Raw genomic sequence first — 20270 nt, 5'->3', positions numbered from 1 at the left:
TGTTAACAACTGTATGTGTGTGTGTATGTGTATGTTAGACCAGCTTATGTGTGTATGTAGGATGTTAGACCAGTTTATGTGTTTATGTAGTATGTTAGACTAGTTTAAGTGTTTATGTAGTTAATAAAACCTTACTTGTATCACACTTGACGTGTTCATTGTTTGCTCATAACCGGAGTCACTAATCATGCAGATTTACGCTACAAGCTTTTGTAGAATTGTACAGTAAGAAAGTTATTTCCCTTAACCAGGAAATTAACGTTCTTAGAATTGACAAGACAGTTGACCCTGAGAGGTCAGCTAAATATCTACAGCGGATCTAAAATATTCATAATTAATCATAACTAGTTATGGTTAATTATTCATATTTCCCATGAGCTGATTCGTTACAGATACTCATACTGCTTAGTTTTTAGAATATTACTATTACGTAATGCTCTTGACACTGGTTTGAAATGTTTCTTCCTCCGGTGGTTTAGAGCATTCCATTCCGTTTATCCATTCTGAGAATGCCCACCTCACAAGCTGCTCCAGAGCAGGAGACTGAAAGATTAATGGGAGACTCCAATATAACAAATATAAACAGCAGGCGATGGCCATATTCGCTAAAACACAGCCCTTAAATGACGCCCTTCAGAATCTGGACTGAGGAGTTTGACCATAAATCAAGCCTGTGGTGTATTTATATCAAACTGTAACGGCAAAGCCTTTAAAGAGAAATTTTCCCATCAAGAATCTTCTGAGGTAACACAGGACTGATTAGGTGAACGGCAGTTAAGGTTAAGTACCTGTGAATTCTATTAGCGGTGGTGACTTGAGAGGGGCGTTTATTGAGTAAGTGTGAATGCGCTGAAGTGCCAATATCTGTCGCAAGAGACAAGAAGCTGAAATGCGATACCAAGAGTATGGAAAGATAGCCTCATTCCTAAGTCATAGATTCACTTCAAACCCCTGTCAAACCAGAAGCTCAACACTCTACCGCATAAATACCGAAAACCAAATCTGTGTGGACCAACCAGGCTTTGGGGTAGCTAAGTGTATTTTTAAGTGCGTTTACAATTATAATGTGGCTTAAACCAATTCAACTGAACGCTCAATGAGTTCAATGAGGTTTCAAGCGACAAAGTATAAATTAATTATTTACTTTGGCTTCCAATTAATTCATAACGTATAATAATGGAATTTGAATGATGTCAAAAATCACTAGAATATTAAATGAAAAATATTCCTGTCTGCTGTAGAGATGCTGTCATTTACGTCATTCTTTTGAGTGCATTTATGTTGCCACATTTCAGTGGTTGTAGGAATTTGGCTGTTTATTTGCTTAAAACAAAACGCTGTGGTTTGTTATCCTTTAATTTTTCAAGAAAGTCCATTTTGGTCTCCAAATAGCAATGGTTGTCACCATAAATCCCAGCATGTATGTAAGTGGAAAATGGCCTTTTATTTCCAAGGTACGTTTTCAACCTCTTGGGCTCTGCCAGTGCCTCTATCTCACTCTCACTTTCCGAAATCTCTTGCAATAGTCTGGGAGGAAACAATCAGGTGCATTCCACCGACATCTACAGTAACACACCAACCCACCTCACTCATTATCGACTTCCATATCATCCATTTGGAATGGCCTTATGACTCCTGAGGCAGCGACAACGTGGTTCCTTATAGTAACTGTACAGCATTAATGTTGAATGAAAACAGCGAAAGAACTTTGACCGAACACACCGAATTCCACCTATTAAAGCGTGAGTCAGTCCAACCAATAGTACCACCAATTAAGAATGAATCAGAAACATTTCTGTTTTGATATCTCAAAACAAAAGAAAACACAGCGAATAGTCTCTTTTTTTAATCTATTTTGTTTCAAGTCTGAACTGGTTTATATGCTGAGGGGGCCAGTTTAATTACAATTATCTTGTATTATGACTAGTTCATGAAAATTACATTTAAATGCTGCTGATGAGGAAACCCCAGTGAACTGTGTGACTTGTATTAGACAGAAACAAATTATCATTGGTTATATTTCCATCCTATCCTATGCCGAAAAAAAGCTGTATGGACGCAATGAGATTGGAAATGACGCATACAAGTTGTTTGGAAGTCAGATACTGGGGAGATAATGGCCCATCTCCCCAGACCTCCACTAGAACAGCTTATCTGAAGGCTAAAAACTTGCACAATATTTCATGGAACTGGGTCGATCATAGGGGCATGATCACACGCACCCTTCATTGTGCAAATATCTGGAGGAATTAATTACGAATGAATGTTGTTTTTGGGTTATCTTGATGCATTTGTCGTAGAAGACAGCGGGTCAATTAATACTAATTAACCTGCTATAATTTCATCTCAATTCTCAAATCTCACTGATGGCCAATGACAGTATTAATGACATCACTTGACTCAACATCAGATCAACAAACATTTTACCCTTTAGGACTCATAGGGTCAAAAAAATATTTGCAATATAAATGTTGCTTAATAATATTAATAATAATTTCTTCAGCATATAAAACAAAGGATACAGATATTTTTACTCCTATAATGGTACAGTTAAGACACACTCTCAGATAGATAGATAGACAGGCAGACAGACAAATAAATAAATAAATATCTGTACAAAAGCTGTCACTGATGTGCTACCCTTTCAAAACGTTAGATATTACATTACAAGCTAATATGTACTTTTAAGTTACTGATACCCGTTAAGGGTAAATAACTAAAACATGCTAACTAGCCAAACCTTGACTCCTTGGGTATGAATGAGAAATATCTTATTCAGGAAATAGGCCTGACGCATGAGACTGAAAGGCCTGATTAATCTACCATGAATCCATGATCTTGGTTTGAAAGCACCTACTGTTAAAGTCCTCACAGCAGTTCCTTCTCATCAGTCACACTGGGTGGGCTAGTGTTTGATACAAGTGTGTTTTGATGCAGTAACTCAGGAGTAAGAAAGGAAAACCTTGCAACATGGAGACAATTAAATACAACCTTTTAATTTGAACCGAGGCCTCAGGTACGTTTGTCCAAATGGCCATAATTAAATTCACCTGCATCTACTGTGCATCAGCGAGGAAGTGTTCAAGTTTTATATCGAACACATGGCTGTGTTTAGAAAATGTTTCAGTGCAATTTGAAAAGTCTTTGGTTTGTTTTGGAGGGTGTATAAAGATTCCCCCGTTTTGTGGTTAGCGTGATGCTTTAGTGATTCCTTTAAATGTACTGTAATCAGTTTGATTGTGTTCAATTAGCACAAATACCCTAATCAAAAGTCTGACCTTAGGTTCCCTAATAGAATAATCTGTGTTTTCTATGTAATTTAAGGAGCAATGAAAAACATTAAAAAAAAAATACAAAAGCCTGTAAAACAAGATATCGGGTTTAATTGCAATCAATAAAAATGTATATGTCCCCTTAACATTCCCACATGCATTCCAAGGCAGCATCCCATAATGTATTCTGCCAAACTCAATAAACAAAATAAATCCAAGACTGCATCCAAAATGGGTGAATTCAAAACTATATAGTTAATAAAAAAAAAGAGTTAATATAATTAACAGTAAAACATTTAAACATTCATGCAACATAATTGAACTAAATAAATTAAACATAATAAATAAATCACAAACCGATCATTATACTTAATGTATGTATATACTGTATGTTTTAAAGTGTTGCAGAGTATTGTGCTGTTAGCATAGCAGCATGCTAACATCAAACTCTACTAAAATCAATTGCAAGTCAAGTCTGCAGTGTGGAGTGCAATTTGGAACCAACTTTTCTAGGTAGGGCGCCACTTCCAACAATTTTAGCATACATCCCAGTGATTTATCCCAGTATAACAAAAGGAAAAAATATTAAGACTTTTAATATTTTAAATAAAGAAAATTATTTCACCAAGTTCAAGATTAAGTTTAAGGATGATTCTCACAAAACTATATTTTCTTCAAGAATTTTCAAGATAAATTAAAACTTTTTTTTATTTTCATAATTCACAATTTATGTATACAGTGCAACAGCAAAAAAACTGTGAGGAAAAAATAAATGTCACATTTGTTTAGAGCATTTTCTATAACAAGCCAAACAGGACCACACAGAGATGCCAAAAGACCACTATACCAGTCGCCTTAACCTGACTGTATATAAATATATATGGATTCATTCAGAATTATTAAACCGAGCAAAACACAAATTAAAAAAAGCAAATAAAAACATTCTGAATTTGTCAAATGTGGTGATCTGAAGGCATCCATTAAAATCGCCATCCATCAAAACTTCACTGGTGAGATACTGCTTTGCTTTATTCAGGCTATATAGACTAGTCCTGTTCAGCTTAAAGATAATTTATAGAGATATGTTTGTTCCCACCAATCATTGCACAAGTTAAGTTTACGTTTAAGAGGCAAAACAAACAGTCCAGAACAGTGGCAGCGAGCGTAACACTGTTGTTGAATGTGATAAAAAATCCTTCCCTTTCTCACTCACTAATTTGGGACACTCTACAGAATTTCTGCCAATATAGAACTTTCCAATCTGGTCACTTATGAAGTCCCATTATAGTCTTAAAAGGCAGCTAGGTTTTGTATAACAAAACTTCATTAGTGAATCATCTTACAAACCTGGGCCCCAGTTCATCTTCACAGCGCCAAGTAAACTCTCCAAAGCTCTCGTAGCGCTGGTTGTAGTGGTAAAGAACTCGGTGGAGGGCTGATGAGCCGAGGTCCATGAGCGTGTTGTAGGCTGTCTGCTGTTCCTTCCCGCTTGTGTAGCCGTTGAATAGATTATAAATCTTGTCTGCTATTTCTGAGGAGACATTCAACCAAATCTGAAGATTTATAATCTTGTGAATACTTTCCAAACCTATGAAGTTTATTCTAGAAAATCAATTCTCTACCTTGAGCCTTGACATCATCCACGGCGGGACAGGGAGATTTGATCGTCACCTCACTCGGTCTGGAACGCCGACCCGTGTTGTCCACCGCCCACAGCCGAAACCTGCCGTTTCACATTTAGATATTTGTCACTTATTCGATTCTCAAGTACGAAATACAGTATTTTGTACAGTGATATGATTGGGATATGTTGCAAGTAAAATTTGAATTACATCTCCAATATAAGCACCACAACTCAACATGTTTAGAGGCTACATATTATATAAAAAATTATTATTATTATTATTATTATTATTTAGTACTTTTATTAATAACTGTTATTTTCAGGATTATGATGATTATTATTTAATAAATTATAATTGTAAAATATTTTAAGATGCATCTGTCAAAATATTAATAATAGTTATTAGTATTATTATTAGTATTTAATAAGTAATAATAATAATAATAATAATAATAATAACAATAATAATTATTATTATTATTTTGCTCCTTCTTTCATTGATTATATTTTCAAAATAATTTAAGATGCATGTCTCAAACAATAACATTTATCAAAATATATTATTTCAGGGTTAAGGTTAAATGAATAAATAAGTGTATTTGGATTTATTCCTAGATTTATTTGGAAATAACACTTCCAAATAGATATCGGAAATTATGAACCATTACCTTTTCAGGAGTACTTTGAAGTTCAGAGTGAAAAAATAGTTTCAGTGTGCAAATTATGTAATCATATAACAGCATATACCTCCTTTAAAATCAAAATGCATGACTGCACCACTCCCATTACATTAGCATGAGTTTAACCTTCAGCTCATGGCTTTGATCTGAGGATCCCTTAAGCACAGACAACTGAACTTGAACAATAGCAAGCAGCTGTGGCGGTGTACCCACTCACTCCCAAAACATCACTGCAATTACTCACTGATGATATATGCCACAGGCTATGAGGCGCAAGTTGTAAAGATCATGTTGAACGATATCCCCATCTAGTGGAAGATATTATAAACAGCTACCACCTGCAGTATGGCAGCAGTGAGATCCTTCAAAGTGGCAACTTGAGAGTGCATGTGATATGGAGAAACCTGATGCAAGTCTAGCCTGCTCTATAAGGGTTGTTTGTAGTCTTTATGTATATATGTATACTATCACCAAAACAGGTGTATGGTACACACACACACACACACACAAAACTATGTTTAGATTCCATACACCTGTTTTGGTGATAGTGCTGAAAATAAAGTGTAATATCACAATATCCAAAATAAATAAATAAATACATGCATAAATAAATACATAAAATAAAATACAAAAACAAAAATGATGCTAAACAGAAGCATTTTCACTAGCAGTCTCAGACTTTTGGACCCCACTGTATTTTTCTTGAAACCTAAAACTGAAATGAACCTGACAATAACACTGACCAGTTCCATAAATAATATAAAGACAAGCTGTGCTTCTTTGAACAATGGTCAAAAACATTTGGAGAGAGGTACAGTAAGGAGGACCCAAACCTCCCTGCGGGCTGGTGTAATCTCTTCAGCGTGCCCTGCATGTGTGTGCTAACTGCCTGCATATGTGCAGGACAGGAAATCAACCTACCAGTGAGAAACATTGGTTTATAATGTAACGCAATGCAATGCAATGTAATGTAATAATAATTTACTATTATACTATTATATACTATTATTTTTATTACTATTAACCATATTTTTGGGGACGGTCCTCACTGCAGAACACAAGATCCAGGGAGTGTGGTTGGATCCAGATACAACTCCTCCCACCTTACATATACCTAAACCTACCCGTCTCGACCCCTGATCCCTAAACCCACCCATCTATCCATAAATAATATAAAGACAAGCTGTGCTTCTTTGAACAATGGTCAAAAACATTTGGAGAGAGGTACAGTAAGGAGGACCCAAACCTCCCTGTGGGCTGGTGTAATCTCTTCAGCGTGCCCTGCATGTGTGTGCTAACTGCCTGCATATGTGCAGGACAGGAAATCAACCTACCAGTGAGAAACATTGGTTTATAATGTAACGCAATGCAATGCAATGTAATGTAATAATAATTTACTATTATACTATTATATACTATTATTTGTATTACTATTAACCATATTTTTGGGGACGGTCCTCACTGCAGAACACAAGATCCAGGGAGTGTGGTTGGATCCAGATACAACTCCTCCCACCTTACATATACCTAAACCTACCCGTCTCGACCCCTGATCCCTAAACCCACCCATCTCCACCCCTAAACCTACCAATCTCCACCCCCTAGATGTGGATCCAACCACGCCCCATGGATCTTGTGTTCTGCAGTGAGGGGCTACTGCACTTTTGGGTCACAACCCTACAGTGAGAGCCACTAATTTATATCATAATTTACATTCTTATTAATCTTCCTTTGAGCATCATTATTCATCGTATATTGTGGTTCCTGTTTTTCCATCTACTTACCATATATTACTAATGTCAAACATTTAGTTGAACCTTTTATATGCAGCTCAGTTTAACACATCAATCTTTCTATTGCTGTTTCTGCTATTACCACAAAGTGCATCCTTTGACGCACTTTCAAACAATTGCAGATTATGAAATGTTTCCCCAGCTGTATCTGAAGCATGTAAAACTAGTCTTACTGTGCTCGCAGACCATGTTCTTCCATGTGGCATAAAAATAAACATTCCTGAGAAAAGGATGTAGTCACGAAACTATCCAAGAGTCTAAATAAACAGGGGCCACCAATGCAATTACCACATCCAATAGAAGATGTTGGGCTGATGTCACTAGCTTTTATTCAAAAGCGATGATTGGACCAATTATACTTTCCAAGAAGGTTCCTTACCTGCTATAGAAACTGCCAAGCCATTTAGTGAAAAGCACATTCTAAATCAACTACTGATATTGGAAAATTGACATAGATAGGAATTACTCCAGACCTATTTTACACAAATCATTATCGGATTTTCACAGCCTTAGTTGGATGTAATTGCTTAGACTCACGCAGATATTAAAATCCCTCATCTGACTGAAGACATGCAACTCAACGTCAGTTCAAAGTCCAAGTGAATCATCCAGCCAAAAGTGGGCCCTTTATGTTTTGTTTCTTACTGAACTCCAGTTGTAGTAAGTAAACTACTCACGTTACTGTAATCGAATTACTGTAAACTCGAGTCGTTTTTTCGGGTACTTGTACTTCTTTGAGTATATTTTTAAAGCTGTACTTTTACTTGTACTTAAGAACAAATTAAGCAAAATAATCTACTTCATTACTTTTAAATCATAGTTCGTTACTGAGTACGCCCACAATTTGAATTGATATTCAAACATTTGACGGCACTTCAGTAGCCAATAAAGATATCTGATCGTGAAGGGACCAATAACAGCCCTGATATCTGAACCGGGAAAAGCCGCCGCTGCAGCAGGTTCTGAAGAACTGATCAGAGAGTGAGGGAGCTCAGCATAATTTATGGACTCAGAGTTTGGAGAAACAAACTACATGGTAGTGTTATCATAAATATCTATATTCGACAGAGATACTGAAATATCTGACATGGTTCCATTACTAATTTTCCCGGTATCTACCGAATACAGCCTACACAAATACAAGCTGCGTCTCTCTCTCCTCTCCGACAGTGAGTTTGACACGCATCCGCCTCCTGTCGATTACAGAGTCTGAATGTCCACGCGGGATTGCAGGTATTCCGCATAATTTTAATAATTCCCGAGCAAATGTGGCGAGCGCTTTATTGTAACATGAGAACACAGTAATGTAATCGCAGAAAACTGGATGCGAGCTCTCAAATAGGCCTAACTTATACAAATGAACTATCTTGTCCTCTCACTCCGATATTGCTTGTGTGCACTCAGACTGTGTGCAATTGCGATCTCTCCGTGCTTTTAAAGTACAAATTATTTCTCTTTGCTCCAGGATTAAACTTTGTCAAAAGTTATCAACCATTCAGAATAGATCCACGTCTGACCGATGAAAATCCTACTAGAAATTTATAACAGCCCTGATATCTGAACCGGGAAAAGCCGCCGCTGCAGCAGGTTCTGAAGAACTGATCAGAGAGTGAGGGAGCTCAGCATAATTTATGGACTCAGAGTTTGGAGAAACAAACTACATGGTAGTGTTATCATAAATATCTATATTCGACAGAGATACTGAAATATCTGACATGGTTCCATTACTAATTTTCCCGGTATCTACCGAATACAGCCTACACAAATACAAGCTGCGTCTCTCTCTCCTCTCCGACAGTGAGTTTGACACGCATCCGCCTCCTGTCGATTACAGAGTCTGAATGTCCACGCGGGATTGCAGGTATTCCGCATAATTTTAATAATTCCCGAGCAAATGTGGCGAGCGCTTTATTGTAACATGAGAACACAGTAATGTAATCGCAGAAAACTGGATGCGAGCTCTCAAATAGGCCTAACTTATACAAATGAACTATCTTGTCCTCTCACTCCGATATTGCTTGTGTGCACTCAGACTGTGTGCAATTGCGATCTCTCCGTGCTTTTAAAGTACAAATTATTTCTCTTTGCTCCAGGATTAAACTTTGTCAAAAGTTATCAACCATTCAGAATAGATCCACGTCTGACCGATGAAAATCCTACTAGAAATTTTATTGGCTGTAAGTCAAATGCACCAGAAAGTATTTCAACAATCAAAGATGGAACTTTAATTTCTTTACAATGTAAATTTATCATAGAAATGTTATGGAATGGGATATTTGTCTGATTTGTATAAATATCCTAGTCTGCCTAACAGCATCGCTACATTGTACAGACATTACAGGCCAAAGTCATCTGATGTTCTATCTAAATAAATAGGTCTAACATACATATGCCTCTTAAATCACTGCTTATAAAAATTCAGTGTTGTCATATCTTGGATACCTCAAACTGAATTGAGGTCATTTGTTTTATAATTTTATTACTGACTGTGTACTTGTCTTTTTTTGTAAATTCAATTCAGTTTGAAATCAAGCTTCATTGTGCTGTAAGCTTTTGCAACAAAGTTACCCTATTTTAAAAACACAAATACACAGAATGAGCAAATGTTTAAGATTGAGATTTTTGTAATGGTAATTGATCAATATTTATATGTATGTAGATAAAAGCCTATATTAAAATCTGTTCATCATATAAAGCCAATGTGTCTTTTCAGAAGACTTGGATTAAACCAATTCCAAAGCTTGAAATAATGATTGCCTTGAAAAAATGGATGGACAAAAAAAATTAAAAAATTAAAATATTTATATGGCAGTATACAGTATGGTAGTTTTGCCAATGGTATTGAAAATGTTGTCATGAAATCAAAAATGACCCCTTAATTTTTTAGTGCATATTATTAGTCGTGGTGAACAATTGCAAGTCAATACAATGGAAAAAAAATGTCTGCTGTCGCTTCCGCTCTGGAATGGCATTCTCGCTCTGATGACGTCAGTTTGACGGCTTGGGGAGAATCCTCTTGTTAAGTCATGACGTAAGGACTGCTGTTTCCGGGTCCATGCCTCTACTTATTTCACTTGAGAATACTATCTCAGCAGCCATTTATGAGCACTATTTAATTAATATTACATATTTAAGCTAAGCATTTAAAAATTTGCTGTGCACACTACAGTCTCCGTGCTCACAGTGTCTCAGACGCTAATATTTTAGCTGAATCACTGTCAGGCCAGGATAAAGGTTAGGGTTATAATGGTTAGGGTTATAATTTTTCAGTATTACATGACATCGTTAGTGTGTATACGCAAAGTTTGTTGGTTTTTGGGGGGCTTCTGGCAGAGCGTTAGGACCCATAAGCGGTGAAGCGTGATGTCAGACGTAACAAGCAGATATTCTTAACCACTATCCAACCGTGAATCTGCTATGAGCAAGAGGTGGAGAGGAGGTGCACCACAATAAAACCCCGCCCTTTATTCAATATTCTGTTTCACTTGGAAATATATCACAACACTGAAGTCAGTTGCAACTTCCGGTTCATGTGTACTTTGATACTGATATTTTTCAAGGTATTGAATAGACCACTAATTCACGTACTTTGTCAATAAGATAAAAGTGGGTTTTGTTCAAAGTAGCTATTACCACATAGATCTTTGATATGAATATTTTTTAGTAATTAATTAAATATCGCCGGCTAAAAAGTAACTAGTAACTAGTACTCTGAGTAGTTTTTGAGAGGAGTACTTTGTACTTTTAATTAAGTACTGTTTTGGCACCAGTACTTTTACTTGTAATTGAGTATTATTTCAGCAATGTAACAGTACTTGTACTTAAGTATACATTTTCAGTGCTCTTTCCACCACTGCTGAACTCTCAATAAATGTGCCTCTGCCATGGTGAGGAAAAGGCAAAGGAAACAGGTGTTCCATGCTGACACAAACTGGCATAGAAATGCCGTGAACATGGCGCCTGAGTGACTAACTCTGAGATATTATGTATACAGTGTATATATATATATATATATATATATATATATGCTATTAATCGATTAAAAAATTTATTAATCAAATTTTTTTTCAGAAATGAATCGTGATTAATTCTGCGCTCGTTTGACGCCTGGCACTTGGCACTGAGACAAAGTTGTAGTGCGCATCTGAAAAGTCTCCCATTTGATGTGGTTGTAAACACTTTCTGTGTCTAAATAAATGAAATTCTTGTCAAGGAAAAAGAGAGCAGCAACAGTTGTGAGTGGGGTGGCGAACCCTAGCACCGCCCTTGCATTTTATTATTATTCCAACATGCATGAAAAACTGAATTTATATCAAAATAAAATTACGATACGACAGGTGATTTTAAGGGTAGTGGGTGTTAATGTAATATAATTTTGATAAAATCATGATAAAATCAAATGAAGTTACACATTTAAAGGGGTCATATGATGCGATTTCATTTTTTCCTTTCTCTTTGGAGTGTTACAAGCTCTTGGTGCATAAAGAAGATCTGTAAAGTTGCAAAGACTAAAGTCTCAAATCCAAAGAGATATTCTTTATAAAAGTTAAGAGTCAGCCACACCCCCCTAAAACGGCTCGTTCGAACACGCCCCCACATATCTACCTCACTGTGTGGGAAGATTTGCATAACACCGCCCAAATGTTCACGCAAAGAAAAAAGGTGAAACTTTTTTCTCGCTGTAGTATTGTTGCCGCTGCCGCCATGTCCTGAAGACGCTGTGTGATTCGTTGTGAAAGTGAAACTACTTTGTTTGGTCTTTCAAAAGAGGACGATATCCGCTTCGTCATGCCTGGAGCTGATCCGTGCTGGTTGCTGAGGGAATACATCAACTTAGTGCTGTGGATCGTCGGATCGGCTTTCACCGTTTTCACCACTCCTTCGCCGGGACCGCCGTTCTCGTCCCCGCCGCCTCATCTCACTCTTGCCCGGCTTCAACTCATGCTAAGCCGGGGCTTTCGCTCACGCTAGGCCGCTGTGTTTTTCGTTGTGAAAGCGAAACTACTTTGTTTGGCAACGCACTGGATAGCTGGCCAATCACAGCACACCTCGCTTTTTCAGACCGATGAGCTTTGTAAAAATCGACGCGTTTCAAAAAGTCGGGGCATAGAGGAGAAACAATAATGTACCGTATGTGGAAAATAATGTGTTTTTTTAACTTTAAACCGCATAAACAAATTTCATTACACCAAATACACAAAATAAGGTTCTTTTTAGCAACATCATATGACCCCTTTAAAAGCATTCTCATGATTAATTCACTGATTAATTTCAAAGTGCAAATGCTATTTTGAAAAATAAAATAAAATAGGGGCAAATAAAGTCATGGGTCTCTTTTGTCCCATTAAGAAACTCACATGTATGTGGTGTCTGGCTCCAAACAGCGTATTATCAAGGAGATAAATGAGAGGGGATCAGGGATGTCCCCGAGCATCACACATGGAGATTTGGCCCCTGACATGATGTCATCCACGAAACTCAACATAGTCTCTGTGAAGAGGAGAAGACTTTGTTTTAGCACATACACACACACAAATATACACAAGTTTACAGGATCTAATAAGCCGTTTTGATCTCCCATGTTTTTAGGCCACCAAACCATTTAAAACAAACTGTTTGTTTGTTTAGTTTTAAATGTCTGTAATCATGTACGATTAATGATATGTCATTAGGAGACAACCATGCATGCACAGGGAAAACAAACATCAGCAAACAAACCCCATCTCAGGAAAGCCTCCGCAATGGGAACACAGGACGCTGTTTTGCATGAGGATTTCCCTCACCCTGAAAACCCCTGTCTGATTCTGACCCAGTGCTGTGAAAACAAGTGTTTCCCTACTTCCCCTGGTCAGTGAAACAGGCTAGAACCTTCCAGAGATGGAGACCCTGTGGTTTGGAAATTTCGACCAGAGAAGATGTCAGTGGTTTGATTTTACACGAGACGCGTGACCCAAATAAAGAGCCCATACAGAAGTCACCTGTGGAGCTGATGTGCTTTGCCTTTCTTATTAAGAAGTGGACGGGAAGACTGTTTGCCCAGCTGGCCTGCATGCGTCACAGGACATGAGCACAGGGGCCTCGTGTGCCTTTCATAGCAAAGAGAAACCTCCCGTCCATGGATGGGGAACCTTTTAAAAGCGGTGGTCACCCTGCCTGTCTTCCTGGAGGCCTCCTCTTCAAAAAATACCAGGCTTCTGAGAACATGATGCCAGGATAAACGTGGAGGGGATAAGACTTTTTGTATGTTTATGTGCTTTCTGTCACCAGTAAGTATTTACAGTGCTTGTGGGGTAGAGAGTTGAGGAACACGTTAATGAAAAGTGATATTGTGAGGGACTGCAGCAGTTCAGGTCATATTTATCCAGTCATACACAGTTCCACCGACAACAAGCTCTAACATCTCTGTTTTATATCGAAAAAAAGGTGAAATGTTGCAAAAAGGCAATACAACTTAGATGTGTGTGGAAAATTGCAAAAGTGTGTTTTTATGAGATTTAAATTGTGCGCCATTTATGAACTGAGGAAGACATGATGTCTTAAAATTGCTTATGGGGGACTTCTCCTCTGGAATACTGAATGGGAACAGTGGTGTAGGAAGCGCCTTAGCGGCTCACTATTTTTTAACCATGTTAAACAAAATAATTACATTAATATGGAAGCCTGTTTCTGCCACAGGATAAAATAATTAAAAAGGTAAGTTTGACTTTTTATCTCACACTTTAGACTATTTTCTCACAATTTTAAGTTTACAACTTTCAATTCTGTTTTTAGTTTCCACCATCAAAAAACAATAAAAAATGTAATCGTGACTTTTCTTCTCAGAACTGCGAGTTAACATCTTGCAATTCTGAATTTATTTTTTGTAATTCTCACTTTATATCAATTCTGACTTTAAGCAATTCTAAGAAAGTCTGAACTGTGAGATATAAAAGTCACAATTACCCTTTTTATACATTAAATTAAATTAATTGGTTAATAAATAAAGAAATAATTTATTTAAATTAATACATTGTTAACACTTTAGTATAGGGACCAGTGTTGGGCAGTAACGCATTACTTAGTAACGTGTTACTGTAATTTGATTACTTTTTTAGTAACGGAGTAATTTAACGCGTTATAATTTTCAAAATAGTAATTAGAGTATAGTTACAAGCCGAGGTCTCTATATGTTACTGCCACGTAACATTGCTGACAGAATGCAGTGATTTATAATCTAGAGATTGTAAAAATGGGCGAGTGCTGGTGCGAGCGGGTAGACACTCATGTGTGTGCGGGATGCGGTAGAATAAAATGATTCACGGGACTCCCGCAAAATAGAAATATCTAAACATAAAATATCTAAAACAAATAAATTGTTATTCATCTATTGCACAAAAGCAACATGAACTAATATAAAAATAAATGGTGCAAGCGTATGCAGAGTTTCTATTTAGGCTATAACACGTGTTTGCAGCGTTGAGCAATACAGTGCTGGAACTTGCGTGCTCATGAATCCTCTCATTATAACACACGAATTGTAGACATTATGAAAGATTCATTATGCATATATTTGTTGAATTATAACAAAGATTTGTGAGATTGCGATGAACTGAGCTGAACTTGATGCTTTAATAACAAATATTTATCGGGAGCGTGTATGCTGGGATTTCATAAATTTCATGGAGAAAAAAGTAACGTAACTAGTAATTACCAATTACTTTTGAAATAACGTAATCAGAACAGTAACGTGATTACTTTTAAAAAGGAGTAATCAGTAATAAGTAATTTGATTACATTTTCAGAGTAACTTGCCCAACACTGATAGGGACCAATTCTCACTTTTAACTAGTTGCTTATTAGCATGCATATTACTAGCATATTGGCTGTTTCTTAGTTCCTATAAAGCACATATTCTGCATGACCATATTCTACATCTCTAATCCTACCCAATACCTGAACTGAACAACTACCTTACTAACTATTAATAAGCAGTAATTAGCAGTTTATTGAGGCAAAAGTTATAGTTAATAGTAAGTTAATAATGAGAACTGGACCTTAAAATAAAGTGTGGCCAATTAATTAATTATCAACCAATTAATTTATTTATTATGTCATTGATTGATTGCGTGATTAAATGATAGATGATAGATAGATAATTTTTTTGGCAAACACTGACCAGCACCCTGGCAAGCCTGTTGTTGTAGTTCTCAGAAAACAACACAGAAGGGGGAAATTTTAGGACTTGACATTTATGATTTGACTTTTTTCCATGAAAGATGATTAAGACAATTTCTTTGGAAATGAAGGTAAATCATGCATTAAAAGAATAACATTATGGTGACCAAACTAATATTGCCAGTTTAATTAAAGTTCAGTATCCTTACCTTGTTTATTAAGCTTAATTTGTATTTATTTATTTATTTCTGGTGCTCATTCACTCCATTTTAAGTGTCATCATGCATTGGCATGGAAACTTCCAGTCCAGTTCCCTACAGCAACAGGTCTGCAGGAAAAAGGTTTCCAATAAAATGTCCACATACCTAAAGTCATCAGTATCAACTGTGTGCAGTGTTTCCATAAGGCAGTGCAACAAATGTGTTCCTTGACAATTTAACTCTCTTTGACAAATGGTGATATGAAAATAATAATAAGCTAAATAAAAAATACATATCAAGATATCCCCACCTCTTTATCAATCTAAAACTTTGACAATCGTTACTAGTACAGGTGTCTGGCAAATATGGCTGATTTTATACTCTTTCATCATGTTCCATTCTCATGCCTCAGTCCCATTTTTTAACGGGAAAGACCTGGGCTATGACCACACTACGATGCCTGGCTGCCCTCTGTTAAACTTTCATGGGCTTTGACCAAAAACCATCTCTGATTCTCATTACTTTGTTAAAACATCAAGGCCCAGCCAGATAAAGGGAATCCAAGAGAAATTACCAGACATTTTGGAGGAGAATCACCAATAATGTTGAAGAAATGATACACATAAGTCCAAAGCAAATCAAAAACTGCTATTTAAGCAACATTTAATAATAAAAAAAGAAAACACAAACAAAAACATTTATTTGCTAAAGGGTACAGGTCTGCCAAGTGAATCAAAACTTGAAAATGTCTGAATATGGCATTACACAGCACACTGGAAAGCATTGAATATGACACCTGGCTTGCTGAATTACTTGGCAGAAAGAAACTTTTCAAATTTGATAAAGTCACGTTCAAAAGTTCAAACATGTGAACGCACTTTGACTTGGTCTTGGGCTGCCTGCTTCTCCGTATACAGAGAATAATACATTTGGTGGGTGAACATTTATTTGTGGCCCTGGACCACAAAACCAGTCATAAGGGTCAATTTTTCAAAATTGAGATTTATACATAATCTGAAAGCTGGATGAATAAGCTTTCCATCGATGTATAGTTTGTTAGGATAGGACAATATTTGGCCGAGATACAACTATTTGAAAATCTGGAATCTGAGGGTGCAAAAAAATTCAAAATATTGAGAAAATCACCTTTAAAGTTGTCCAAATGAAGTTCTTAGCAATGCATATTACTAATCAAAAATTATATTTGAATATATTTACAGTAGGACATTTACAAAATAACTTAATGGAGCATGATCTTTACTTAATACCCTAATGATTTTTGGCATAAAAGAAAAATCAATAATGTTGACCCATACAATGTATTTTTGGCTATTGCTACAAATATATCCCAGCGACTTAAGACTGGTTTTGTGCTACAGGGTCACATTTGGGAATACCTTATCCTAGTATGACCTTAATCAGGGACTGAACAATATGCCAATTAATATAGCTCTGATTTATCCGGAATTAAAGAAAAATTAATGGCATGGTTAAATTTATGGGAAAACACTCAGCTAAAGCATTTATTGTTTTAAACAGATGTTGGTAGTGGAAGAAAAATAAATAAATAATGCATTTTCATAAAAGATCTGGTATCTTATATGTAAAAACCAGCCAACCAACGGGATGACTAAAAGATGTTGTCATACTGGGAGTGCATAACATGTACAGCAATTCAAAGCAAGACCCTTCTCTCAACATCTGAGTCTAAGACAACATTCCTCAAATGACTCCTACATTCAGCCTGAGAAACATCAATACCTTGATGTAAGTATCAGATTTGTGCATTACTGAAACAAGATAAATCAACTGTGAATAAAAAGAGAACATAAACCTTGATTGACGTGAATACACATGTCTATGGTAAACATTGAGCCATCGTGTACCAAAATATTTATTTTTGCCTATGAAATACAGAGGATTCCATTAAAAACATAAAGAGGCAACAGCTGTGAATTGGATTCAAGTGAGCTTCTAGTGTTTTGAGCCTAAAGCTTTTCCACAATGTTTGCCATATGTCTCCTCTAAACTGATTTGCTGCTACTTGCTACTAGACACATAGACATTACTGTTTCTCCCCTGCAGTGAACCAGGAAGCTGAATGTGTATAACTGAAACTAAACTGTAGCAGAGAACAGAGAGCAAGCATAAAGAGAGAGAGAGACGGAGAAAAAAAAGGAAGACGGAAGGAAGGAAGCAATATATTTTCTGAGACCCTTGGCCACACATATAGAGCAAAGAAAACATGTGTCTTCTATTAGAATTCTATTAGAGCAAAGGATAGAAGGAAGGAAAGAAGGATGGAAGGGAGACAAAAAAGGAAAAGAAAATGTTTATAGAATTGGGGAAGTGATAAAAGAAAAGGGTTACACTTTATTTCGAAAGTCCACTTTAGACATTCTATTAACTATAAGTAACTTTGTAATTACATGTCAACTACATGTCATCTAATTCTCATTAATTTGCAACTACATGTATACTAACTCTCAGAGTAGACTGTTAGGGTAGGTTTAGGGTTAGTAGAATAAGTTGACAAAGAAAGTGTTAGAAGATATTAAGCAGACAGTCTACTAATACTCTACTAACTTGACATGTAGTTGCAAAGTTACTTACTGTTAATAGAATGTCTAAAGTGGACTATCGAAATAAAGTGTTACCAAGAAAAGATGGAAGGAAGGAAGGAAGGAAGGAAGGAAGTGAAATAAATAAATAAAGTGAAGAACAAGAAAAAGAGAGGAAGGAAATTTCTGATGCCCTTTGCCACACACGCGCAGGGGACTTTGTTTCTACCAACTCATACAAAAAAAAAATACAATTCAAATCAAAATAAAAAAGAAAGCAAGAAAAAAGAAAGCTTCTATTAGACTTAGGGAACAGCCTGAGCCTGACCACAAATTGATTTGTGAGGAGATCAATCACGTTTATTTTACGAAAATACACAGAACACATTTGAAAACATGAGCTGGTCCAAAAGCAGATACAGCAATCAGTCCTATTTAACAGATTAAAAAACATATAACTATCATAACTACTACTAATAAACACCTCTGAAGTTTTCATAAAATTACAACACATAATCAAAGACCAAGGCCCAATCCCAATTCTACCCCTTAGCCCTTCCCCTTTCCCCTACCCCTCCGTTCCGCGCGTTCACGTGAAGGGGTAGGGGTGTCTCGATTCTCTTTTGGTTAGAGGGGTAGGGGTAGGGGAAGGGACAGATAGCCCTTCAAACTAAGATTTTTCGGGACCACACTTCAAACGAAGGGGTATGAATTATCTCAGCGTAAACCGGCTTCAGCGGCAACATGGCTGCCCGAGCGAACAAAAAGACACATAAATGTAAGCATTTTTGGCATTAATAAAGATTTTAACGAAAAGTAATAATTTGTTTTATGTTGCATTCAATCGTGAGTTCATATTACGGTCATGTTACTCAAAGAAATGTTTGCAAAAAATCGCTAATATTTGCTAACTAACGTCATATCATTATAGACTGCACGATAGTGCCACAACATATGTTTATGTCTGATCAGGGCGATAACCACTATAGACATTGAGGGGGGCTAGTCCCCCCAATAATTATAAATCGCTAAACCCTTTCCTCAAATATTGCCAATTCGAGAGAGAGAGAGAGAGAGAGAGAGATGAAAGTTGCGTGTATGCACGTCTGTGCGTTTCTCTTTTTAGCGTGAGTTTACTTCAAAAACAGCGATTATATCCTCTTGTTGCTGGAAAATATAATGTAGCGATTCAGTATTTAAACTGTTATTAATAAAAGTCGTGGGGCAGCGTTGACAAGTTTATTTTCTCCTGGATGTGTGAGCTGCCCGATCTCCGATATATACAGTGGTGTGAAAAAGTGTTGGCCCATTTTCTGATTTCTTGTTTTTTTGCATGTTTGTCACACTTTAATGTTTCAGATCATCAAACCAGTTTAAATATTAGTAAAAGATAACAGAAGTGAACACAACATGCAAATTTTAAATGAAGGTTTTTATTATTAAGGGAAAACAAAATCCCAAACTACATGACCCTATGTGAAAAAGTGTTTGCCCCCTAAACCTAATAACTGGTTGAGCCACCCTTAGCAGCAACAACTGCAATCAAGCGTTTGCGATAACTTGCAATGAGTCTGTTACAGCGCTGTGGAGGAATTTTGGTCCACTCATCTATGCAGAATTGTTGTAATTCAGCCACATTGGAGGATTTTCGAGCATGAACCGCCTTTTTAAGGTCATGCCACAGCATCTCAATAGGATTCAGGTCAGGACTTTGACTAGGCCACTCCAAAGTCTTCATTTTGTTTTTCTTCAGCCATTCAGAGGTGGATCATTGTCCTGCTGCAGAACCCAAGTTCGCTTCAGCTTGAGGTCACGAACAGATGGCCAGACATTCTCCCTCAGGATTTTTTTTAAACAGCAGAATTCATGGTTCCATTTATCACAGCAAGTCTTCCAGGTCCTGAAGCAGCAAAACAGCCCCAGACCATCACACTACCACCACCATATTTTACTGTTGGTATGATGTTCTTTTTCTGAAATGCAGTG

The 20270-nt window shown here is 36.7% G+C and overlaps 1 protein-coding gene across 1 annotated transcript in view; it reads right to left on the bottom strand.

The window, feature by feature from the left end:
• The window catches only part of LOC107558334 (astrotactin-1-like), a 39442-nt gene that overhangs the window by 2169 nt on the left and 17003 nt on the right, over positions 1-20270 (bottom strand). The window contains exons 3-5 of the mRNA XM_016241989.1: positions 12727-12859; positions 4895-4995; positions 4620-4803 (exon numbers count right to left, since the gene is read on the bottom strand). Coding sequence (XP_016097475.1) covers positions 4620-4803; positions 4895-4995; positions 12727-12859 — 418 coding nt within the window. The remainder of the gene's footprint in view (positions 1-4619; positions 4804-4894; positions 4996-12726; positions 12860-20270) is intronic.

Source organism: Sinocyclocheilus grahami, unplaced genomic scaffold, assembly GCF_001515645.1.
Source record: "Sinocyclocheilus grahami isolate Dianchi unplaced genomic scaffold, SAMN03320097.WGS_v1.1 scaffold21.1, whole genome shotgun sequence".
Classification (NCBI taxonomy): Eukaryota; Metazoa; Chordata; class Actinopteri; order Cypriniformes; family Cyprinidae; genus Sinocyclocheilus; species Sinocyclocheilus grahami.
Note: the sequence above shows the minus strand (reverse complement) of the source record. Positions and strands in the feature narration are given on the sequence as shown.